At 33.5% G+C, this 26,838-nt stretch overlaps 1 protein-coding gene across 7 annotated transcripts in view; it reads left to right on the forward strand.

The window, feature by feature from the left end:
* Positions 1–26,838, forward strand: part of LOC143254385 (rap guanine nucleotide exchange factor 6-like) — a 170,432-nt gene that overhangs the window by 27,650 nt on the left and 115,944 nt on the right. The window contains exon 1 of one of the 7 annotated variants that reach the window (XM_076509475.1): positions 7,778–8,053. The exons of the other annotated variants lie outside the window; for them this stretch is intronic. Coding sequence (XP_076365590.1) covers positions 7,998–8,053 — 56 coding nt within the window. The 5' untranslated portion in view covers positions 7,778–7,997. Of the gene's footprint in view, positions 1–7,777; positions 8,054–26,838 lie in introns of those variants that run through there. 7 annotated transcript variants of the gene reach the window in all.

The raw sequence follows: 26,838 nt of genomic DNA on the forward strand, positions 1-26,838 counted from the left end.
GGTAATGTATTAATTTTGTCCATGAGCTTCACGTAGTTCAACGTAGGATGAAAGTTGCGTGTTTATAACGAACCAGAATTAGCAGACGTTTTGAACAAAGCTAATTAGAAATCTTAGTGTTTTGGTAATGCACGAACTTGTATATTTATTGTAGTGAAGAACACGGAAATGAGAACTTACAAGATGTAATTAAGACCGGAAGTACCCGACATATTTAATAAATTTGTTGAACTAGTAAAAGGATAACTTTATTCTGACCTTATTACCGTACCTCTCCCCTAGAAAATATGAAGACTTACAACGTTAAAATCTAGGTTTCGATACCAGTGGTAGGCAGAGTACAGATAACTCATAGCTTTGTGTTTAACAACCAACAATCAAATGTTATTATCATAGTAACCACATAATACACCAACGCTTTCATGTTAAATTATAACATAACGATTAGGTAAGTAAATAAAGGTTTTGTTTCAACTGATTTATGCTGTGTTGGAACTAAGAAATATGCAAGTTTTAATACAAATACAATTATCCTAATGGGCTTTGATAACCCTTAAAACAGAAAGTCGTGGAACATGACTTCACATCTTTCATGATTCCATCTCTCTGGTTACATTTATCAATACCTCAGACGTTGCTGTATTTTGATGTATACACTTTATTGATTAGATGTACAATAGGTTTATCATATTTTTAATTAGCAAAATAGAATGTCAGTTATGAGATGACATTCCATTTGATAAATTTATTAGGCTATTAAGACCTGATTGGATGTACTAGTAGTTTGTAAATTGTTTCAAATGTTTAACACGTGCGATGTTGTTCTCTGAGTGAGTAACAAGATTTACTGAACGACAAAACTGTGTTATCTCTTCTCTTAGTTGTTACCTAATACCTGGTGCTCAGGTTGTTACCTGATACCTGGTGCTTATTTACAGAAGTAAAATAAAAACATTGTCACGTAATGAAGTATTCACTCTGACCATCCACAGAGCATTTAAAACAACTTTGAATCACAAATACATTGTCATAATACATCTTTAGATATGTTAAAATATACCCTGCTTTGTGGTGGAAGGGAAAACTGTGCAAGTTAAGTGGAAAAAATTTAAGTTCAAAATACCATTGTGAGACCACGATGATAACTTTATGTTGTTTGAGGAAGTTGGTTATCATTTGTGTTTTTGAGTAAGTAAACCTTACTTTATATTTACATGAGTTTATGAAATGTTTTCAGTAACTTCTTACCTCGGTATTTATGAAATAATGATGAAAAACGAAGTTTTCTACATTATATAAATAATTTCAAAACTTTTTCCTATTTATGATATAACAGTTTTGCAAAATACACTTAAAATTACATTTATTTTAAATAAAACAAAGTTTGTGGTTTTATATTTTTAGATTTCTGAATATATGTACTCTTTCCACTTATTCAATTCATGGGTAATAATAGAACTGTTAGCATAAGTTCTGTCATTAGTGAAGTGAACATAAAGAAGCCCTTGTTCTTTTAGAACTCAAAATATAGGGAAATTGATATGAAGTGATACATGGACTTTTCTCTACATTAAAATACTATTATTTCTCTTACCAGACCCTTTTAGGCAGCAATGTAAAGAAAAGTCTGCATATAATTCTAAATACAAGAGCCCTGTAAGCATTGAAATATGGCATTGAGACACATTTTAACTTTGTTTCCAGGAAAACTGTAATGGGTCTGTCAAGAATATGGTGCTGAAATACAAATAGTATACTGTGGCTTACATGCAGCTTCTGTGCTTCAAATTAAATTGAATATATGTAAATATTAATTTGTGATCAGCGCATGATACCCACTTGGTAATGAATATTGCTGGTTGCATATACTTTTTCTTACATTTTTTTTTTAGTTGTAAAGAGTACAATGCATCATTTTAAACAATTTGGTACTCTTGTTGTTAACAATATTTTTGGCCATAAACCCAATAATGCCTCACTATATTCATTGATATGCTTTATATAAAACAAAAAACAAGATTACTGTATTCTGTAGCACTTTTAGTTAGGGTGTTACGTATATAATAATGTTTTGTGAAGCAAATAAAGGCCAACAGTTTGAACTGTTGTGTTTTATCTAAGATGATTTGTTTGGCTTATTTTGTTTTAGTATTAATGTTTAAGTCATCGTTAATGTATATCAATTATACGTGTATTATATTTGTTATTTACTTTGTCTTTATCGAATTTTTATTCCATAGATGGTGAGTTTTTGCTTTAAGAAAATAATTTATACATTTGAATGCTTTATAAATATTAAACACCTTAACCAAAGTTTTTTAATGAATTATAAGGGTATGGGCAAGGTAGTATTCTTTTCTTTGCATGAATCACGAGTCTGTGTTACGACGTGAAGACTTTTATTTGGAAAACTTCGAACTAAAAACAAAATGTAAAGCTTTAAACATTGATAACTTGTTTGACCACAACAACAGAACCACATTTGTTTGGAATAGTTTTTCTTATTTTTTTAAACTGTTTAACATTTAAGTTAAAATTTTAAAATTGACTTTGGAGATTAATATTATACAGAGGGATATTTATCTATCAGTTAGAAGCGTCTTTGGGCACGTGCTACGTGCATAATATGTGATTTTACTGAATTGTTTAAAGCCACGAGCAAGTCGGTAAATGGTGTTCAAAGCGGTCAATTTAGATATTCTTTTATTTTTGGCCGTCTGGTTTCTCTCGTCAGTCGTCTATTTTTCCTTCACTTACAGATGTGGGGAATGTGGCAAACTCCCAAATATTTTTCCGGGTTTTTAATACCTGGACGAGGTACCTGTAAGATTTCGTGACTTGACTGCCTTGGCCTGGACAACTGTGCAGCTCTTCGCCAGGAGACAAGATCAACTTGTAGATTTTTTTTTTTTTTGGCAGTGCGCGCGCTTTGTCATTACATTTTTAATACCCATTTTTAATTTAGCTCGTTTTTATTTTTTGTATTTAAAAAAAATTCTTCATTTGAAGAAATCGAAACGTAACAAAATTTGAACAACCAGGTAATGACAAGCTATTTTAAACAGAAAGTTAGATAACTGGAAAGACTGATGGAGAAAGTGATAATGGAACAGAGTTAGAATGGATAGATATGTCCACTATGTAGATAAGTACGCTTGCTTGTTTTTGAATTTAGCGCAAAGCCACACGAGGGCTATTTGCGCTAGCCGTCCCTAATTTAGTAGTGTAAAATTGGAGGGAATGCAGCTAGTCATCACCACCCACCGTCAGCTTTTGGGCCACTCTTTTACCAACGAATAGTGGTATTGGCGGTAACATTATAACGTTCCCACGGCTGTAAGGGTGAGTATGTTTAGTGCGGCGGGGATTCGAACCCGCGACCCTCAGATTACGAGTCGAACGCCTTAACCCACTTGGCCATGCCGGACCAGATAAGTATGCACACGCAGATAACTTCATATTATATATTTCTTTATTGATACAGATCATTTAACTGATACATTTGTTTGGATGGACTAGTCCAGTAACAAATCAATTAAAAATACATACTAAGAGAAAAAGAAGAAAAAAACTGACTGGGCCATATTTCAAGTCTAACGTAAAATTTAATTATTTTAGGATGTTAAATATAATGAATAAAAGTATGTTAATGGTTAGCGTGATTTAAACAACAACAAACGAACCAGGGGACGCATCAATAGAATAATTTAAATAATTAATTGTCTAGTAAACTTAATTAATTACGCCCTGTTGAATTAGGACGATGAAATTTATACCATTTCTTGAAAGGAAAATATTTCGTAATTAACAGTTTAAAGTATTAATTATGTTTTGAAGTAAACGTTGAAGGTACTAGATTGTTTTGTTGAAGAAAGTAATACCAAAGTTATTTTATATAATGATCTTATCAGTCATTTTGCAAAAGTGAAGAAATTAATACCATAGTTACTGTATGTAATAATCTTACCAGTCATTGATACAGAAGTTAAGAAAGAATTATCCTTCAAGTCCCTTCAGACCTAACCCTAACAAAATGATAGTAGGATAATTATAAGATAGAAACTATTCAAGTAGAAATCGGTGAACTTTATTCTAGTGTATGTGTATGTTGATTTAATCTGCTTTAATTGCTATTTAAACGTCTTTTTGTTACAGTAAAAAATGTTAATAATATCTGCTGTTTAAACTGTATTCCCGTCACATCATATTGGCCTATTTCAGCTTCGTTTCATTTCTGTTAAGTTGATTGTTAGCTGTTTATTAGATTTACCTTCCTGTATTTTTCGAACAAAGAGCATGTTTTATTTATTTATTTGAGGCTACTATGTTTACATATTTCAAAACAGCATCTTTTAAATTTTAATTAGTGGCATTTGCACTCGCATTAATATAGATGTACATTCATACACGCTCTAGATGTCGAACAGTAAGATCATAACGCATTATGGGTAATATGATCTTCTGACATTTGTTATATCGCTGACTTTTATGAGATGTTAGTTAGAAGCAGGAAACAGACTCAATTGTGTATTATTAAGTTCCTTTAATTATAACTTGTGTAAATATTTAAAATATTAAAACCCACAAACGAACAACGTTTTACAATACATAATTAAAATTGTATTTGAACCAATCAACGGCTGTAAGTCACTCTAAACATTTAACGTGGTGCTATACAAGTACAAAATCATTATCATGTGACTACTGTCATGACAGTTTACAATTAAAAAAAAAAAAAAGATCATAACGCCATCTGCATACTTTCTGATTTTCTAATCCTTCATCCTTGTTTGAGATCAAGTTGTTTTTGCTGTATATTATATGAGTCACGTCACTGGGTTGGTCTAATATAATTGTATTTACACACTGTATGATACGTCCAGTATAATTAACGTTTTACTGAAATGTTACACGTAATTTATTTCGCAATACATTGTACGTGTACCTTAATTCTTTTTATTCATTCGTAAATATACCACAAACACACAGAACTAATAGGGAAACTCAACATTTTTCAGCATTTCTGTGTGTGTGTCAATGAGTTAAATCCTATTTCTTTCTTCGATAAACAATATTTTTGTGAATAATGAAGTTCATTTTATTAAGGAAAACGTCAGTAACTTTTAATATGTAATAGTAAGTAAATAATATTGAATAATCTTTATCCTCAGTCTGATGTGTTGTCAGACAGATAAAACTGATGAAACATTACACTTTATCAACTTAACTTAGCTCCCAATGTAACTAGTTGTCGATCAGTTAGCAGTACCTCACTGCTTTGTCTGTCATAACCCAGTCGCCTTAAGAGTTCATCTCATTATCCGAGGGTCGCGGGTTTGTTTCCCCATCACACCAAATATGCTTGTTCTTTCAGCTTTGGGGCGTTATAAAGTGTCGGCCAATCCCACTTTCCGTTGGTAAAAGAGTAGCCCAAGAGTTGGCGGTGGGTGGTGATGATAGCTGCCTTCCCTCTGGTCTTACACTGCTAAATTATGGACGGTTAGCGGAGATAACTCTCGTGTAACTTTGCGCGAAATTCAAAACAAACCTGAAGAGTTGTAATCTGGGCGAAAGGCTTAGTCGGCACTTTATATAGTGGTCACAGTGTGTTGATATATTATACTTTACTTTCACTCAGATGTTTTTATTAATATGTTACTCATGTATTTTATAGTTGTATTTTAGAATCATTTTTAATTTGTCTATACATGTCACCATGATACATTGAAACGATGTAATTCATTGGTTAATTTCTGAGAGCGTGCATAAACATTTGCAAACCAGTTTCGTACTTAAGAACACTGGATACGTACAACATAAACAACGTAAGTATCGGAAAGTTTATAATTTATCACCTCATCATTACTGGCACGATGAAAGCATTAAAATTAGTTATTGTTAATAAACGAATGTTAAGGAAACGCCCATTTAGTTCACAAAATATGGATCGTGCCAAGATATCTGTTACATTAAATCTGAACAGTTTATTTTAATATATTAAAGAAAAATAGTTTAGGCCTTTTTTTTAGAAACACCAAAATATTGCTCTAGTAGTCGTCTGTACATCACTACTTTTAGTGTAATTCAGTAAGACGTTTTTAGATAAAAATGTGTGACGACATTAAACAATTTCTGTACCTGAAATATTCCAGAGTTCGAAGTTATAATTGTAACCAATACCATATATTTCATAACAGTGATGCATTATAATATGGGTAGCATTAGAAGTACTGTGTTATCTGGACACTTGTCGTTCATACGTCAAGTAGAACGTTTGTGTTATTTTGGAGTTCGTTTTAAACGTCATGTAGAACGTTTGTGTTATCTAGTTGTTTGTTTTAACACCTGACATAGAAAGTTGTTATCTAGATGTTTATTTTAACATCTCTTATAGAAAGTTGTCTAGATGCATCTTTTAACACATTGCAGAAAGTTATCTAGGTACGTCTTTTAACACCTCACATAGAAAGTTATCTAGATGCATCTTCTAACACCTCTCGTAGAAAGTTATCTAGGTGCTTGTTTTAACACCACTTATAGGAAGTTGTTATCTAGATGCATCTTCTAACACCTATCGTAGAAAGTTATCTAGGTGCTTGTTTTAACACCTCTTGTAGAAAGTTATCTAGGTGCTTGTTTTAACACCTCTTATAGAAAGCTGTTATCTAGATGCATCTTTTAACACCTCTTATAGAAAGCTGTTATCTAGATGCATCTTTTAACACCTCTTGTAGAAAGTTGTTATCTAGATGCATCTTTTAACACCTCTCGTAGAAAGTTATCTAGATGCTTGTTTTAACACCTCTCATAAAAGTTATCTAGATGCATCTTTCAATACCTCTCATAGAAAGTTATTATCTAGATGTTTATTTTAACACTTCTCGCAGAAAGTTATCTAGGTGTTTATTTTAACACCTTTCATAGGAAGGTATCTAGGTGCTTCTTTTAACACCTCACACAGAAAGTTATAATCTGGATGTTTATTTTAACACCTCTTGTAGAATGTTATCTAGGTGCTTGTTTTAACACCTCATATAGAAAGTCGTTTTATGTAGGTGCTTGTATCAACACCTCACTTAGAAAATCGTGTTAAAAGGTGCTTGTTTTAACACCTTACATAGAAAATTGTGTTATCTCATTATTGACAGGCGTTAACACAGTATATTAGCTTAGAAAATGACAAAATAAAACTGAAAAGCTCCTCGGAGTTCATTGAATGTGCTTGACTTGCAATTGCATAAAATGTAGCTTAAACCTAAACTACAACATGTTTATAAACGTATTGTTTATGGCATGAGCTGAGTGAATCAACCACAGTTTTTTGACAGTATATATAAATCTATTCTTAGCGTTATATAGTCGGTGTACCTTCCCATGAGGCCATGTGTCATTTCATCAAGCACAAAGAAATTCTCTCCATCTTAAACTCTCAGAATTGTGTTGAGATTACAGACAATTCAACGTTCCTGATCATCATGTGTGTGTGTGTGTGCGTGCTTGTAAAACATGGTTACATATTTTATTGTAATAAAATTTAACTTGTTGTGTAGTCGTGCATATCAGAACTTGGTTAAATTTTATCGAGATTAAAGTTTGATTAGATTATAAGATAACTGATAATAATGTTATTAGTGTTTGTTTTTAGTTACATTTCATATACTGTGATTATCCACCTAACTATGTCGTTATGACTATTTTATGTGCCCAAGAAACCACTGTTGTACTTACCTGTTTACCCTCTCGTATGGTTAGTGCAGGGACTGACGGGAAGACGGCAGGTGTACTTACCTACTGACGTTCTCATGTGTATGCAGTAAACAGTGCGCTTGAGATTACGTTAGCGTTGTCAAAAGTTCACTGATGTGTTGCAAGTTTTCATTTTTCACCTATTGGCGTTTCCATTCACTTGTAGGCTCCACGGTAATAATGTACACCAGAAGTTACGTTAAACGGCATTTGTTTGTGTAGAAATACGGTGTAGCGATATTCCTCAAGTCATGTCTCAGCCAGGTTCAGTAGGTGGAAACAGACGATGGAACTCGTCTGGTTCCAGGTAAGCTCTGCCGCTTCTAGTGTTCTAAAGATTAGCAACCTGATATATACAATTCTTTCATCCTACACGTCTATATGCCCTGTACGTATAAACTTTTATATATTTTTCACCGGTAGTTTATTGCATTACTGTGATCAAGTGAACGAGTTGTAAACAAACGGATCAAACGACTGTTCTTTTACTTTACTGCCACCACTCGTATTTCTTCCGAGTGTGTGTCGTCGTGTGTCTTAATTTGTTGTTCAACGCCTGTCACTTAGAAGTTAATTCCCAAAGTAACCCCTATCATGGAAGATAAGTGTCTGTGATAAACAAAGGACACTTTTTAAGAGCTAATCTTATCCTATTGTTTACCAGCATGGGTTCGTTTAGGGCTAGACCATTATAAGAATCTATAAACAATTAAACACCTTTACCTAATAATGTGATAATGTATCGAGACGTTGAAATAATAATTAATATAATAACATGCCTACGTGAAAGTTGCTGTTGTTGTATTTCTGCCTTTATCACGTACATATTACTTTAAACAATTAAGCGAGATAGATATAAATTATGTTGGCCATGTTAGATACCTGAGTTACTGAACTTCAAAGCGTTTGAAAATAAACTACACAACAAAGAATGTTGTATAAGACACCTCGACCAATTTTACGTGATTTTCACGACGTAATGATTGCTTTTGAAACATAAGTAACGTGCTTTAATCTCGTGGGACCGAGGTGGGTGAAAACTAAAGGGAAATAGTATTGCCGTATTCAAAGTGACAACTAGCTAATAAAAAGCAAAATTAACGTCACGGTAAACTTTGATAACGTCACTTATCTCTTATGCAAGCTCTTAAAAATCTGCCACATATTTTTTATTTTACTAATCTTGGATCTAATAGTATTTAAATGTGAATTATATAAACGTTGTCAATTGAAAATTTCACCGATTACGTACATTTTATGGAAGATTTATTTAGTGGTTGGTTGACTCGTAAAAGGAATATCTAGCAGTTTCGTATGAAATACGAAACATTATTAGTGTTTAATTTAGATACATAAAGAAATAATTTAAAAAGTTGAAGCTTCAGGTAATAATTTGGTAAAGGATTATCTTTGTAACTGTCTTTCTTTGCTTTGTATTATAAATAAATTGAATTTGTTAGTTTTTATAAGTGGTATTAAGCAAGCTTCTGAGAAGATTTAAAGTCTGTTGATTTTAACAAACTCGTATCTGTTTGTACCATCTTTCTGTGTGAGATTTCGTCATTAATAAAGGAGGGTGTGAATGGCCTAGTGTTCATCCGTAGTTACGACTTACATTAATTATATAGTGGAAATGTGACACGAGTTAATTAGCTGTTTGCTTATATTTACTGTCTGGATGAATGATTCTATAGGTTTATGACAGGAGAATAGTTTGTTCGCTTGTTTTAAAGTTCAGGTTTTCACTGTGCACTGATGAAAATGTGAATTATAAAGTATTAAAATCTACAAATAAAAATAACAGTTCGTTTTTTATTACGTAACTTATTTATTAAATAAAATTATAGTAATGTCATTTTTAACACTAACAATGTTCGCTTGATATTCATTATACTTTAAACCTATAAATAAAACAAAGTGTGGCATATTTATGTATAACAGAAACTTCTGTTTACATATTACGGTGATGGTATGAAATGCATTTTACAGCCGTAGTATCGAACGTAGTTACAGCTTTGGATTGGCTGTATTTTATGTTAATTTAAATGTATATTACTTGACGTTTGACAGTGATCGAGACTTTATTAATATTATATATATGTATTTTAGAAGAATACGGTTCCCTTTTTATGTGCATGTAATATTGCTTATTACGTATCTTATTATATCACGATTTACGTTAATGCAGGCCCGGTACGGCCAGATGGTTAAGGCAATAGACTCGTTATCCGAGGGTGGCGGGTTCGAATCCCCGTCGCACCAAACAGGCTCGTCCTTTCAGCCGTGGGAGCGTTATAATGTAACGGTTAATCCCACTATTCGTTGGTTAAAGAGTAGCCCAATAGTTGGCGGTGGGTGGTGATGACTAGCTGCCTTCCTTCTAGTCTTACACAGCTAAATCAGGGACGGCTAGCGCAGGTAGCTGTCGTGTAGCTTTGCGCGAAATTCAAAAACAAAATGTTTTAGAAATGTGCGCGTACCTTATTATCTAAATGTGCATGCTCGCGTACATAATTTAAAAGGATGTAAACATAAGATGGATATGAACATACTTTGGTAGACGTTTTGACGTGTTAGGTCATAGAATAACATTATAACTATTTATTGATATTTTTAATTATGGTAAAATTTAGCACTAACTAACTAAAGTCAAAACGTATATGAGTTAGTGTTAATTTGTCTCTTTATCGAATGTAGACCGTATTTAATAAAAGCTTAACTGATATTAGGCCTAATATCAGTTAAAATAATATTTTTTTTTTCTTTCTGCGATTAGACTTATTTTGTATGATTTACAAAGTTTGTATTTAAAGAACTATTGTTGTAATAAATATATTATTTTGATTGCGAACATTTTGCGTATCTTTGCTAGTTTACAATAACGAACAAAATAGATAGATACTATACTTTAATACTAATATCATGGCCACATTGCTGTGGGTCCGGCATAGCTAGGTGGTTAAGGCGATCGACTCGTAATCCGAAGGTCACGGGTTCGAATTCTTGTCACACCAAACATGCTCGCCCTTTCAGTAGTGTAGTCGTTATAAAGTGACGATTATTCCCACTATTCGTTAGTAAAAGAGTAGCCCAAGAGTTGGCGGCGGGCGGTGATGACTAGCTGCTCTAATCTTACACTGCTAAATTAGGACGGCTAGCGCAGATAGCCCTTGAGTAGCTTTGCGCGAAATCCAAAACAAACCAACACATTGCTGTGAGAAGTTCTTTGTGTGCGTGGTAAAGGTTTAATTATTAGGTTTACTTCCGTGTGGTGTATTCTTTTTCCTTTCTTTTGTATTAGAAATATCTTGCAACATTTGACCTTTATACAGCTGTTCTGTCGTTTTAACTATTTTCCTAATGGAACACAGTGGAAGATAGCATCTACACATTTTAGGCCCACCCTTCAGTAATAACCATATCTTACATATACACTTGTGTATATCTTTGTAACTCCTGTACATATAACGAAGGTTAATTAACATAGTGTTTCTATGAAAGAGACTATTTGTTATAGTGCTTATTCTAAGTCAAACAACATTAGAACTGCCGCCACCAACGGCAGCCAGTGGAAATACAATCAGCCCTCCAAGACTATATTAATCTACATACCAAGGAAAGATGACCTAAATACGTCGAAATATGAAAAACAGGTTTTGACTTTTCACGTAATATGTATTTTGTTGTGCCATATTTTGAACATCCAAAGAGCACCAGATTTTCATTAAGTCACCACATTTTAATACAGTGTTAGTTAGTATATACACAGGGTGTTCGGAAAGTCACTGTGCAGTTTTGTAACCATATTTTATTCTGTCTATTTCAAGCCAGCAACTGATAGCGGTGTTTAGAAACAAAATAAGAAGGATTCAAGCTTGTATTGATGCGAACGGGGGTCACTTTCAACATTGTTTATAATTGTCATTCATATTTACCTCTTGTATTCTATATTGAAACATGTCTGTTAATAAATACATTAGTGCACAGTGACTTTCCGGACACCCTGTACACACACATATATATATTTATTTATTTAGAGAGAAAAAAATATATCTTGACTTTTCGAAATATGTGATTAAAATGTAATTTAATCTTTCAACTTAACTGTGCTTACAAGACTGGACTTTGCAAAATTGTTCTTACCTACCTACGAATTTGCACTGTGGCTATGCAGTCTGTGAGTAAGACAAAACACTAACGTGTATTATTTCATGTAGTTGTTAAGTTTCTCATCCATGTTTGCTGATATAAAATGTGAGGAATGAATAGATTTTGTATATCATTAAACAATACATTTTTATTGCCACTAATGAAACAGATCGCACCGTGCTAATAACACTTTGATACAGTAGTTGATTTCAAATGGTGTGCATTTTATATTTGTACTTGAATGTTTCATCTTTCTTTATAATTAAGAATTTGTTCCGTTAATATAAAGTGGTAGCGTATTGTGCAGTTAATTTTAAAGACGTTGACAGGTTATCTTTACTGATGATTGAAAGAAGATATTTTCAGTAGTAACTATCTCAAGTATCTATATATTAATAACTACTTCTGTGAGTGTGCATTATCAGGTGAACACTGGAAATTATCAGATTATAATTAATACAGTTTGCACTCTGACTAAGAATACTTATTGTTTTATTGTTACCTATATTGTGTCGAAACAGACACGCCACCTAAAGAAAAGAACAAATGCATGTTTAATTTGTTGAATGTATCTTAGTCAGTGACGTCTTTTATGAATGTTGTTAATAATCCTAGTGTCTCACTAGATGTACTAATTTTGTGTACTGAGAAGAAACTGCTCATAATCCTAGTCTCTCACTAGATGTGCTAAATTTCTGTATTAATAAGAAACTTGATAATCCTAGTCTTTCACTAGATGTACTAAATTTCTGTATTAAGAAGAAACTGTTGATAACTCTAGTCTCCTGCTAGATGTACTAAATTTGTGTACTAAGAAGAAACTTGATAATCCTAGTCTCTCACTAGATGTACTAAATTTGTGTACTAAGAAACTGTTGATAACTCTAGTCTCCTGCTAGATGAACTAAATTTGTGTACTAAGAAGAAACTTGATAATCTTAGTCTTTCACTAGATGTACTAAGAAGAAACTGTTGATAACTCTAGTCTCCTGCTAGATGTACTAAATTTGTGTGCTAAGAAGAAACTGTTGATAACTCTAGTCTCCTGCTAGATGTACTAAATTTGTGTACTAAGAAACTGTTGATAACTCTAGTCTCCTGCTAGATGAACTAAATTTGTGTATTAAGAAGAAGCCTGATAATCCTAGTCTCTCACTAGATGTGCTAAATTTCTGTATTAATAAGAAACTTGATAATCCTAGTCTTTCACTAGATGTACTAAATTTCTGTATTAAGAAGAAACTGTTGATAACTCTAGTCTCCTGCTAGATGTACTAAATTTGTGTACTAAAAATAAACTGTGGATAATCTTACAATTCAAGTTCAAGTAATGTTTTTGCAGTTGGGTCTATTGCCACAGATTTAGGAATCCTGGTATAAATAAGATTATTATCATGTGAATCGTGAAAGATGGCCAGTCGGCATTATGGTTGTTGAAAACGTTATTATTTGTGTCAGGGTTGTTATAGACTACCTCCACTAACCGTTGGTGGTTGAACCTTTGTAATTTCGCATATTTTTTTTCTTGAGAAATCAAAATAAACAATGGAGTGTGAACAAAATACTGACAAGATTATGTTAGTTGAAATTGTTACATAGCTTTAATGTATCTTCAAATATAGATTAATTTTACCATTAGATTCAACTATCAGAACAGATAATATGCTTTATTTTCTGTTCTTTTTGTCACAGGAAGACTGAGAGAAAGAAATGGAAATTCTGTAACAGTTTTTCTCACAAACTGTTTTCTCTCTGGTATTCCTGTTACAGATGGTAACAACGCTGTCCGCAATGTAACAAATGTGTTGTTCAGTTTTACAGATATTTTAATATACACCGTTCTTTTGTCTCTTTTTATTTTAATTTTGTTATCACAGTTAGCACATTAGTTCACATTATATCAGAAATCCCATAATCAGAAACGATTACCTAATTAATGTGTACGTCGTTAGCTTTGTTGTAAAAGATGTTTTTTTTTCTCTGATGGACATTTCAACCATAAGAATTCGGAATAACATTGTTATCGATTAGGTTTTATCATCATGTCCATAAAGTGTGAGGCGTGCGACTCGTAATCTGAACGTCGCGGGTTTGCATCCCCGTCGCGCCAAACATGCTTGCCCTTTCATCCGTAGGGGCGTTATAATGTGACGGTCAATCCCACTATTCTTTGGTAAAAGAGTAGCCCAAGAGTTGGCGGTGAGTGGTGATGACTAGCTGTCTTCCCTCTAGCCTTACACTGCTAAATTAGGGACGGCTAGCACAGATAGCCCTCGAGTAGCTTTGTGCAAAATTGAAAAAAACAAACAAACAGTCATAAAATGTGTTCGTACTATCCCAACCATGTTATAGGAAACATTAAGGTCAACAATTGTTTTACGTTATTAATATTATATCTATGTGTATGACTGAAACATTTCAAGTATTTCCAATTAACTTGGTTTTTATCGCAAATTGTACGAATGTTGATTTGTTTTATACGTGTGTGTGTGTGTGTGTGTGTGTGTGTGTGTGTGAAGAATAATTAGTTCCAAAAATTCTGATGGTGCTAAATACCTTCCTTATATTTATATGGTAACTCTTCTTGTATAGAGATCTGTGCTTGATGTAAAAACCTAAATCTCATTGATATCGAGCTATTTTTCTGAAGTGAACTGGATTACTCTACATTGACAGTGTGTATAATAAATAAACTAGTATTCCGAAAAGTGTTTAATCTCGAAGTCTAAGTTCAAGAGAGGTCCGGTTCAGTCTACACTTTGATCAACATGTGTTGTTTGATTATGCTTGTTTCGCATAATTCCACTCCTCATCAGTAACCTTGGACACATGTTCAGCAAAGACAGAGCAACTGGACCTGTATCACAGTGAAAAGTGTCAAACATACCGTTGGTATATTAACGGCTGTATAATGTGAATAAATGAACAGTGGCCGATCACACTTCACTTCAGCTATTCAGTGTGTAGATTTTCTCTTATAGTAGTTATAAAACACTTTCACACCAACAACATTCCATTGGCACAGCGAAGTGTCTGCGGAATTACAATGCTAGAAACCGGATTTCGATACCCATGGTGGGCAGAGCATTGTGTAACTTTGTTTCTTAATTCAGACAAACTGTATACACCAACTGTATGTTTAACAGCAGTTATAGTTTACTAGAAGTTTATTTTTACAACTTCCTTTCCAGATTGTACTTTGTGACTCAGTGTTTGGCATCTTCTATTAGAGAACTGTTGTATCAGTTAGTTTACTGCGCAAATATTTTCACAGTTATTGATTTCCAACGAGATTGTCACAGTAATTACAAGTAGTTTTGAAGCTTTTTTTTTTCTTAAGGGGGTGATACGTCACCATACTTGTTTTATTACATTTTCACCTCACAGTTTTGGCCGGGTTTAAGTTTACTTGAGTTGGGACTATATAGATTTTTCATTGTATAGTTTTAAAAGCTATCTAAGTACGACACGAACATCCTAGACCATGGACATTTGGGTCACAGTGATAATGATTTCAATTGTAATCCGAACCACAAGTTTCTTGTTCGAGTTTTGGGTTTGTTTTAGTGATATTTGTAACTTATATTGTTTTATTAACAACATTACCGTGCGACAGGTACTTCAGCATCATAGTAACTTGATACTGTCACAGCTATTTATGTAGATATCACGTTGATCTCGATTCTAGTTACACCTCAACATAAATAGTTTTCATTATTTACAGACCATCTTTGACTACAGTTTACACTTAAAGACTGCATGCTATTCATCACTGCATTGTGTTTACAATTAGTGTTTTATGTTTACCGTCATGCTTTAACTTGACTGATGAGGCCTGGCATGGCCCAGTGTGTTGAGGCTTTCGACTTGTAATCCGAGGGTGCGACCAGGTTCGAATCCCGGTCGCACCAAACATGCTCGCCATTTCAGCCGTGGGGGCGTTATAATGTTACGGTCAATCCCACTATTCGTTGATAAGAGTAGCCCAAGAGTTGGCGGTGGGTGGTGATGACTAGCTGCCTTCCCCCTAGTCTTACACAGCTAAATTAGGGACGGCTAGCACAGAGAGCCCTCGACTAGCATTACGCGAAATTAAAAAAAAAATTGACTGATGATATTTTTACTACTATCACGTTGTTTACCGAAATACAGGAAGGAACACTCATCACTGTGAGTCGTGAAAATCAACAGCGGGAATGCCCTCTGAATACAGCGTTGGTGCAAATAATGTCATTTTCTAAGAAACTAGGTTAGGTCGTATGTACATGTTTTATATACGAGAAGAATATGTAGGCTTGTAAACATTTTGCATGGATGAACCTGGGCTATGTGTAAAATATATATATATATATATATATATGTACATTTGTGTTATACCAAGCGTATTGTAAAATATACATCTGTACATTTGTGTTTTCCAAGCGTATTGTAAAATATACATGTGAACATTGGTGTTACACTAAGTGTATTGTGAAATATTCATATGTACATTAGTGTTACACCAAGTGTATTATCAAATATACATGTGTACGTTGGTGTTATACCAAATGTATTGCCAAATATACATATGTACGTTGGTGTTATACTAAGAGTATTGTAAAATATGCATGTGTACATTAACTTTCTACGAAGAGTATTGCAAAATATACATGCGTATTTTAGTTTTCTACTGAAAGTACTGTAAAATATACATGCGTATTTGTTTTCTACTAAAAGTATTGTGAAATATACATGCGTATATTAGTTTTTCTACTAAAAGTATTGTGAAATATACATGTGTATATTAGTTTTTCTACTAAAAGTATTGTGAAATATACATGTGTATATTAGTTTTCTATTAAAGAGTATTGTAATCTTTTTAGCCCAGAAATACTTTAAAACGTTTTCGGAATTTTCATATGGAGTTAAAATTTACATTTTTCTAGAGTGTGGCGTGTCATCTATTCATCTGTCTTGCGTATATTAGTTTTCTACTAAAAGTATTGTGAAATATACATACGTATATTAGTTTTTCTACTAAAAGTATTGTGAAATATACATGTGCATATTAGTTTTTCTACTAAAAGTATTGTGAAATATACATGTGCATATTAGTTTTTCTACTAAAAGTATTGTGAAATATACATGTGCATATTAGTTTTTCTACTAAAAGTATTGTGAAATATACATGTGTATATTAGTTTTTCTACTAAAAGTATTGTAATCTTTTTAGCCCAGAAATACTTTAAAACGTTTTCGGAATTTTTATTTGGAGTTAAAATTTACATTTTTCTAGAGTGTGGCGTGTCAGCTATTCATCTGTCTTGTTTCGAAAGCTTCTTAAATAATTTATATTACATGTACATATGTGACAAAGTTATTGTTTAAAGTATTATGTATATAGGACGTTTCATGCCAGAATGTGCTTATGAACAGGTCATTTTCCCAGGGAGTTTAACAAAAGTGTGGGAATCACTTCCGAAGAAATTTTAACTTGTAGACTTTTTATATTTGTGTGTTGACACATTTCAGTGTAATTGTGTAAGGTGGTTATGTGGTATAATATTTGAAAATCAAGTAGTAGTGACAACATTGTCTCATGATACTGTACAAGTAATATAACAGTGCGGTTATACGTTGTATCAGACTGGCCCTTAATTTAACAGTATACGTAGTATTTTGTCTCATAATGTATTTATGAATTAGTTATAAGCTGCTAGGGTTAGAAGTGTTTCCAACGTTTACTTATAACAGTGTAAGTTAAGTACATCTAATTCCTCCACACAGTTTTGGATTTTTTTTTTACATGTGGAGCTGATCAAAGCACATGTCTTCCGAACACATCATGTGTATATAGTGATATAAACTATTGTACTTCTTATGTAGTGATTAAATGCATAAATTGTTAGTGTAGTATTATAGCTACCGTCGTAAGTGGTAGAGTTTTATCCAGTGTTCTTTATTGCTGCGGTGAATTAATAAGTTTCTCTCTGGATTTTCTTTTTTTTTTCCCCAAACCTCAATTGCGTTTTTGATGGCCGAGGAAAATAGTGCTGCAAAACCTGTTGAAGTCTGCATTATAATTTCCTATTTATGAGCTATTTATTTGGTTAACGTGTTTCTTCAGTACGAAACGAACATTGGTGTGAACGTTATTGATTAGTAGCTTAATTAGGCCTACATTTGCTATGAATTTCAAAAATGACCCACACTCCTCACCTTAAACGGTTCTAACAACGTTAATGTATGCCACCATATATTGAATTGTACTTAACTGTTACACAGAGAAACTTTCCAATGTGTTCTTTTTCTACGTATTCATTAATGTGTGTTGTTAATACCTTTCTAAGGAGTTTATGTTTAAACAAATTACATAATGCTGGCATTGAATCGTTTATAGACTACGTTAAGTGGATAACAATAAATATCTCATTCAGAAACCGAAAAATTAAACAATGTACTCTTAATAGAGTATAACCTTACTCTTAAATTCTAATTTTTATTTTTTTGAAAAAAGAAGCCAAGTGTTTCATGAGAGACGTTTTCCATGAGTGGTATTTATTTATTTATTTATTATGCGTGTTCATATATAATATGTATGTTGACTTTTCGTTTCACAAAATTGTGTCCCCGTCGCACCACACATGCTCGCCCTTTTAGCTGTGGGGACATTATAGTGTTACGGTCAGTCCCACTATTCGTTGGTAAAAGATTAGCCCAAGAGTTAGCGGTTGGAAGTGATGACTAGCTGCCTCCCCTCTAGACTTACACTGCTAAATTAGGGAAGGCTAGCGCAGATAGTCCTCATGTAGCTTTGCGCGAAATTCAAAACACACCAAACCACAAAATTCTGGTACCACCCTGCATTTGGCTCTCCACCCCCTCGTAGTAATTATTGTTTTGCTGTGAAGACGCTGTACCACATTATAAAATGTTAACCGCATAGCTGATGTTCATAAGTCGTCGATCACTAAATTCACCCTTCCACAAAGGAATCAGTGTTTTCTGACTTATGTTCATTGTTTGTTTGTTCGCTTGTTTATTAAACAACTTCTTAATAGCCTTGTTATTGTTTTCCTAGCTTCTGCTATTTTTTCTGTATAAAGAAGTTGATAGTGTTTTGCTTTTTTTATAATTACTTATAAAACGACTTTAATGCGTTACTATTCAATATTAGATTCCTTTGTGTCTCGGTGATAATATATGAGCGTATATACTTTGTAAATAATTATACTGGATGAAAATTAAAACGTATATTAAGAAAGGCTTAATATGTTCATCGGTTAAGCAGAGGTATGTCGGAAGGTTTAAACAAGAAAATTATATGTTTTATAAGAGTGCGCGTGCGTTTTTCTTGTAGCAAAGCCACTTAGGGCTATCTGTTGAGTCTGCCGAGGGTGTTTTATAAGAACCACCTTATATTCTGGAAGAATGTCGAAGCAGGAAGCGAATATAAAGCTCCAGTTTCAAGAATATCCGGTAAGGATTTGATATGCTCAAGATCTGGTGATTGAGTAGGCTACATTAAATAACTGAACGTTTCTTCGTGTTCCGTGAACTGACTTAGTAGATATATGTTACACTTACGTCGGCATTATTGAAACGCATAAATTATTCATCATCGTCTGTGCAAATGTTGTGAGATTAGCGCTAGATCTCACGTGATTAACAGCATCATTGCGAACGAGCCGTACTGACGAAGGTTGTAAAACGTGACTGGTAACTGCTGTTTTCACACATATTGTTAAATTGAAAAATGTTTAAGATTCGAAAGACACAACTATCGAAGATAGAGCAGCTCTGTGTTTTCTGTATGAATTAAATACTCGCATAGCTTAGATTTTAGAACAATATTCTTCGAAGGACTCCTCCAACCAATCATGACTAACGAAAGCCTTCATCCGTGAAGTGAAAGATGTGGTTACGAAAGGGAACTTTCCATTCCAGTAGCCATTGTGATAACGCTCACTATATTTTATATTGCTGTTAATAAGATAATAAACAATCTTTGAAGTCGATGGAAAGTCATAAGCCAAAAATTCACAACTCTTCACGTCTCGAAATTTAACAGTTGTTTTCTTGAGCAAGACGACTTAAAAAGGTTGAAATCCATGATGACGAGAAACCCACTTGAAGTACAAAGTGTGTTCGGCTGGTATGGGTGTTAAAACTTTAATTAAAAAGGTGTGTTCGGCTGATGTGGGTGTTAAAACTTTAATTAAAATAAAGTAAAGAACAATTTTTCGACCTTCTTAGGTCATCTTCATGTTAACAAAGAGAGTTTGAAATTGACAGATGCTGGATGTGAATGGCTACAAGATTATAGAGGGCGTTGCAGTTAGATGTTAGATTAGTAATTAATACAGGTATAAAGGTGTTCCTTTATGTTGGTTCAATTTATGTTAAAACTTTAGTACCCATTGCAGCCGACTTTAGAATACAAAATTGAAATCGCACCAATCTCATTTGACATCATACATGTTAAGTCTAAAGGTACTGCAATGAAGTTTAGTGTTTGACGTCCGCTTTAGCGACTTGTTGTAATTCATAGGCCTAAGACGTCAATCTTTTCGCGCAAAACTTCACAAAAGATGTAAAACAACACTAACATGGTAGTTTGTAAAGAAACCTGATCTCACGGAAATGTCATTGCACAGCCTTAAATAAGAGCAGGAAAAGCAGATGGATCATTGTCAGAGAAAGTGTGTGTTCTTCAAAGCTGTGTATAGATGCTGAACTTTACCATTGTTTTAGAGAATCAGTTCAGTAGTTTTTACAGGCATATCATCATGATATGTTTCTGGTAATTTATTGGATTATCTTGGGTTTTCTAGGTGTTCTTGTATGAATAATTACTGTATTTTGTTGTTTTTTGCCGTTAGTGCAGAGATCCAAGAAATTCCATTTTCATAAACTCATGACCACCCCACAATAAAACTGTCTGTGTACAGTTGGACCTCATTTCTTCACACAAATACACATGTTAATTTGATGGAAGAAGGGAATGTTTATACATTTGACCAAATATGATTTCGTCATCGTTCCCGAGTCTACAGTCTTTGTCGTTTCATGTACCAGCCGCATTGTTTGGAATAGTAATTAACCAATCATAGCCGTTCATTTTGGTAATGCATATTATACATTGGTTGTAAATTTATTGAACTGTTTCTTCGAACACTGAATGTCAATACAAAGTATTGATCGATGAGCGGACGTCAACTCTTCAGTTCTAAGCATATTGTGGGTTTTGTCTTTTTCTGTGGTTTCACAATGCGACTTAATTTGCTACAAACCAGATTACACATAAGCCTTGTTTCAGTTGCGGTTCTTTGTACTTGAACTTTAATAAGGGTAGTTCATTCTGTGTTCTGCTCACTGAACACCATCAGTATTTGCGGTTTTGATTGAATGTGAACTTTTCACACGTCCTTACTTTATATTCTTTTTAGTTTTCTCTAGTACGTTTTACGTATGTGTTTATTTATCTTTACATAATAGCATTGAGGTCATTACATAAGAACTAATGTGACCTGGCCTGATCTGGTGATTAGGGCGCACAACTCGTAATCTGCAGGTCGCTGAACATGTTCGCTCTTACAGGTTTGGGGGTGATATTATGTTATGGTTAATCTCATTATTCATTAATAAAGAGTAATTCAAGGGTTGGTGATGGGTACTGCTGAAAATCTTCCTTCCATTTTAATCCGATCCTGCATGGCCAGGTGGTTAAAACTTACTCGTAATATGAGGGTCGCGGGTTTGAATCTCCGTCACATCAAACTGTGTTCGCCCTTTTAGCCGTGGGTGCATTATAAAGTTGGTAAAAGACTTGGCAGTTGGTGATGATGACTAGTTGCATTCCCTCTAATGCTAAATTAGGGACAGCTAGCGCAAACAAACCGTTTCAGTCCGTCATTTCAAACGTAGGGATGGCTAGTTCAGACTACAAGTTTTATCTTGTATCTTTGTGCGAAATTCAACAAACGACCAAGGAATAGCGCATTATAATGGACGTACGTTGTCGACATACTAGGAATAATAACCTTACTGTAATTTTTTTCCAGATGAAACAAAAAAAAAACAGTGCGGGACCTTGGAGACCTGCTAAACTTCCGTGTGTGTATGTTAAAATGAAATGTTAATATACATGTGTGTCTAATTTATATATGAGTTTGCCCAGAACTTAACATGGTGTATTGCGTTCTACAATTATGGTTACCTTCATAGTACTTATGTTTTTATGATTACAAAGAATGTATCTTATAAAATTGGTTTGAAGGTTTTTTTTGTCTTCTTTTTCACACAAGGGTATAAAAAACGACCTATTTATTGTGTGTAGTTTTTTACGTTTTAACGCTTAAAAATTTCATAAAGAATAACCTTTGTTAAACATCAGTTTACCTATCCAGGACTAGAACTCATAGATAGTTGAAATTAGAACTTAATGTTGTATGTGTTTTGAGATTCCATGAAAAGTACATTTCTGAGCTGTGGAGAATCCAATTACTGCCCTATACGCACGAAGTTAACTTTGTTATTTATATATGCATAGAGCTTTGGATGTAAATACGATGGGGAATAGTTGTTCTTATTAGAAATGCATTATACAAGCCCATCTTATACGTCACCTGTTTACTACAATTAGCAGATATTTATCTCGCCGTTGACGGAAGAGGTGTTTCAGGGAAAAACAAGAATGAAACATTGGTAGAGGAGAGACACTGAATATATGCGGCCATGTGGTGTGGAAAGGGTCATTTTCGTCGAACTGTTTATTTTCATAAACTAAACAAACTAACTCAAGTTTTAAACGTACTTTTCAATAATGTTTTGGATATTAGACTGTTTTCTTCAGAATAGAGATTTTCCAAAAGCAATTGCGAGTGGATTGTGTAAAGTTTTTCCAAAACACGTATACTTAATGCAGATCTGACCTTCAAAGAGCGCCCCCTATAGTTTAAAAATAACATTTTTCAAGTTTAGCATAAATCGAAAGCTTTGCCCATTTTCTACGTAAAGAACTCGTTTTTGTCTTGAAATATTTACAACTTAATCTTAGTAAGTTATTAGAAATAAGTACAGTTTACCTGAATTCCACTTCACCAGTATAGCTAATATCATATAAAATATTTCACACTTGTTGACATTAGAAATAAGTACAGTTTACCTGAATTCCACTTCACCAGTATAGCTAATATCAGTATAAAATATTTCACACTTGTTGACATTAGAAATAAGTACAGTTTACCTGAATTCCACTTCACCAGTATAGCTAATATCAGTATAAAATATTTCACACTTGTTGACATTAGAAATAAGTACAGTTTACCTGAATTCCACTTCACCAGTATAGCTAATATCAGTATAAAATATTTCACACTTGTTGACATTAGAAATAAGTACAGTTTACCTGAATTCCACTTCACCAGTATAGCTAATATCAGTATAAAATATTTCACACTTGTTGACATTAGAAATAAGTACAGTTTACCTGAATTCCACTTCACCAGTATAGCTAATATCAGTATAAATTATTTCACACTTGTTGAAATTAGAAATAAGTACAGTTTACCTGAATTCCACTTCACCAGTATAGCTAATATCAGTATAAAATATTTCACACTTGTTGACATTAGAAATAAGTACAGTTTACCTGAATTCCACTTCACCAGTATAGCTAATATCAGTATAAAATATTTCACACTTGTTAACATTATACTCTTCAATAGCTTGAACTATTGTTTTTAATTCAGAGGCAAATAAGTACAGTTTACTTGAATTCCCTTTCCGGAGTAACCGGAGAGTTGGTGGGGGTGGTGATCAGTAGCTGCCTTCCATCTACTCTTACACTGCTAAATTAGGGACGGTTACCACAGATAGCCCTCGACTTGCTTTGTGCCAAATTGAAAAAAAACAAATAAACAGTCATAAAGTGTGTTCGTACTATCCCAACCATGTTATAGGAAACATTAAAGTCAACAATTGTTTTACGTTATTAATATTATATCTATAGCCCTCGTGTAGCTTTGCGCGAAATTCCAAACAAACCAAAATTCTTCTGTAACCTTCGAAGTTTAAAAAAAAAGTAATTTTATTTGACAGAGTTGTTTGCCACATTTATAAAGCTATGTTTTAAATTTGTACTCATTAAACTGTGACTAGTTTCTATAGCAGAATTAGATTATCGTGACATTTCGACATTCGCCAAGTTGAAAAAGCTGACAAACGGTTAGGTTAGGTTTTGTATTTACGTCACATTAGATTCAGGGTAATGATTACAGAAGTTGGTAAACGTTTACATCACAGATAGTTGAGTCCCTCTGGTTGTGTGATCAGGTATTTGGTATTTAATTTAGGAAGGGTTTGTTGATGATTGCTTTAGCGCAATTTTTTCGCATTAATCATTTTGATTGTTAGTTTCATTTCGTCTTTTCTATAGTTGTAGATATTGTAATATTTAAATAAAAAAGTACTTTGTAAGTTTTAAATACACAAGAAACAGTCTTAATACGCCGGACGAAGAAAACTACAAACATCAAATATTGTTTTTCGTGCTTTATTTACAACTGATGCTGTAATAGTTTCTAAAAAACACACAAACCGGTTTTGGTGTGTAACGAAACTCCTGTGAGATTTGGGGTATTTATTAATTTTCAGTCGATCAACGTTTGTGTCAGAACAATCAGTTAACAAATATTCATTTATTAGGTGGTTATTGATATGAAAAATCACAAATCTGGCTCGAATTAAATAGCTTTATATGGAAGTCCAGGCTCTCTACTAAAGAAAATTATACAATACAATGATCATTTCATAAGCTAGAATTTCTAAATGCTGGTATACTGGTGTGCTTGAGGCTGTCGTAGTAGTTCACAGTTAAGTCTATTAGGTCAGGTAAGTAACACTTGTACATACTAACCCCCAGGCCTTCCGTAACACTAAATATGTATTGTTTAAACTTGTTTCATTTAAACGATTGCTTGTTTTTCAAAGTGGTTTCATGAGGAATTAACAGCCAACTCAGAAAAATAGTATGACCTGTAAATATATCCTGTGGATTCTGTCCTGGAAGGTGAAAGTAGCTTCCCGAATTCAAAATGTATGTGTTAGAGGTCGCCATCGTCATGGTACATTTGTTTGTTTGTTTCGAATTTCGCGCAAAGCTACTCAAGAGCTAATTGTTAACATGAATTCAAAAAGGTACCATGTGCTATAAATCTTAATCCTAAAACCTGTTTATAAAAGTTTAGTGAGCGAAACTCTCATAGGAAAATTATAAACTTATTATTTGTTTGTTTTTGAATTTCGCGCATAGCTACACGAGGACTATCTGTGCTAGCCGCCCCTAATTTAGCAGTGTAAGACTAGAGGGAAGACAGCTAGTCATCACTATCGACTGCCAACTCTTGGGCTACACTTTTACCAACGAATAGTGGGATTGAGAGTGACATTATAACACCCCCACGGCTGAAAGGGCGAGCATGTTTGGTGTGTCATGGTACATTGAGCACTATAATGCCTGTTGCTTTTGTGTCTCTACTTCTCTCTCTCTTTTTTACGTTTGACTTCCTTTTTCCACCATTAACACGTTATATTTCACGAACGTTGAAGCTAGAACTTAACGCATCAAATAATATGTGTGTATGTTTTTAATTTATAAATGTTTAAAATTTTCCAGTTCATGCGATTCGAGTGAATTTGTGTGTTGAAGTTATTGATTTCTATTTCTTATCCTGGCGTGAAGTACCTTAAAAACCGAGATGTATTGTAGAAGAAAATTATTTATCTAAAATGTATTTATTTGAATGGTAAAAGTCGTGTATGAATATTATAAACAATTAGGAATCAACATTATTTATTAATTCATTAAATTTCATTTGTTCGTCTTTATAAATGGTCGAGACCTGTAAATCAGTGATGGCTATATTAAATCATAAGAGGTCTTTGACCTGGCTGTTTAGCCCACGTGACACGGAAAATAACGTTCACGTTGAAATACCAAATGCTGTAAATTAACATCCTATAACTGTTATTATTACCTATTTATAACAAAAAATAAATAACCTGAGGTTTCATCTTTACTTATATATTTTTGTATGTTCATTATTTCTTATAGATTTGAAAACTCTTGTATAAGAAATACATTGTATATCGCGGGTCTCAGTAATCATTTCCGCTGATCAGATGGATTGGGTTACGAAACCGCATAATTTATTTCGGGCGGAGGGAAGGATAGCCCTAGCATAGGGAAAATTATTGCATTGAAATTTGAATGCGATTATGTGGCTGATTATGGCATATTTATGTACACTTAATATCGTCATTTGTATTATAATAGTATTTTCTAATATATTTTCAAATAAATAATTCAAATAGTTTCTTTAGAAATTCTCGGGGGATGCTGTGTTATGACGAACCTTAATATGTAGGCCAGTTTAACCAAGCGGATTAGCATGTGGTGTGTTGTGACTAAATCTTAGTCGCGCCTATAAATGATACTTATGAGTATACAATATATCGTTTTTTGTAACACCTCACTGCAGTATATACATTGTCTTCCGCACGATCAAGCTGGTTTTCACATCTTGTTTCACAACCATCGTGTTTGTTGGTTTCCTGAACCAGATCGTGTGAACACGGAAGTGCCTTTAAAATACTCGGTATATTTTGGCAGGTGTTGTTTTTTTTTTGTTGTTTTTTTTGCGAAAGCAGTATCGTTCAGGGAAAATAAGTTGAGATACCATATCAACCATTTGAGATTCCATATCAACAGTTAAATAGTTTTAAGGTTACCTTCGAGCTACGTTATATGTCTGCTATATTATACTGACTAGCGGCTACATGTAGTGTTACCTAAAACTTTTGATAAAACCTAATATCAACAAACCGTTCCTGAGGTCAGGTCATAATTTGTTACCGAATACAAAACCTTTCTAAATACTAGACTATCTATAAATATTTATG

The sequence above is a fragment of the Tachypleus tridentatus genome, chromosome 6 (assembly GCF_004210375.1).
Source record: "Tachypleus tridentatus isolate NWPU-2018 chromosome 6, ASM421037v1, whole genome shotgun sequence".
Lineage (NCBI taxonomy): Eukaryota > Metazoa > Arthropoda > Merostomata > Xiphosura > Limulidae > Tachypleus > Tachypleus tridentatus.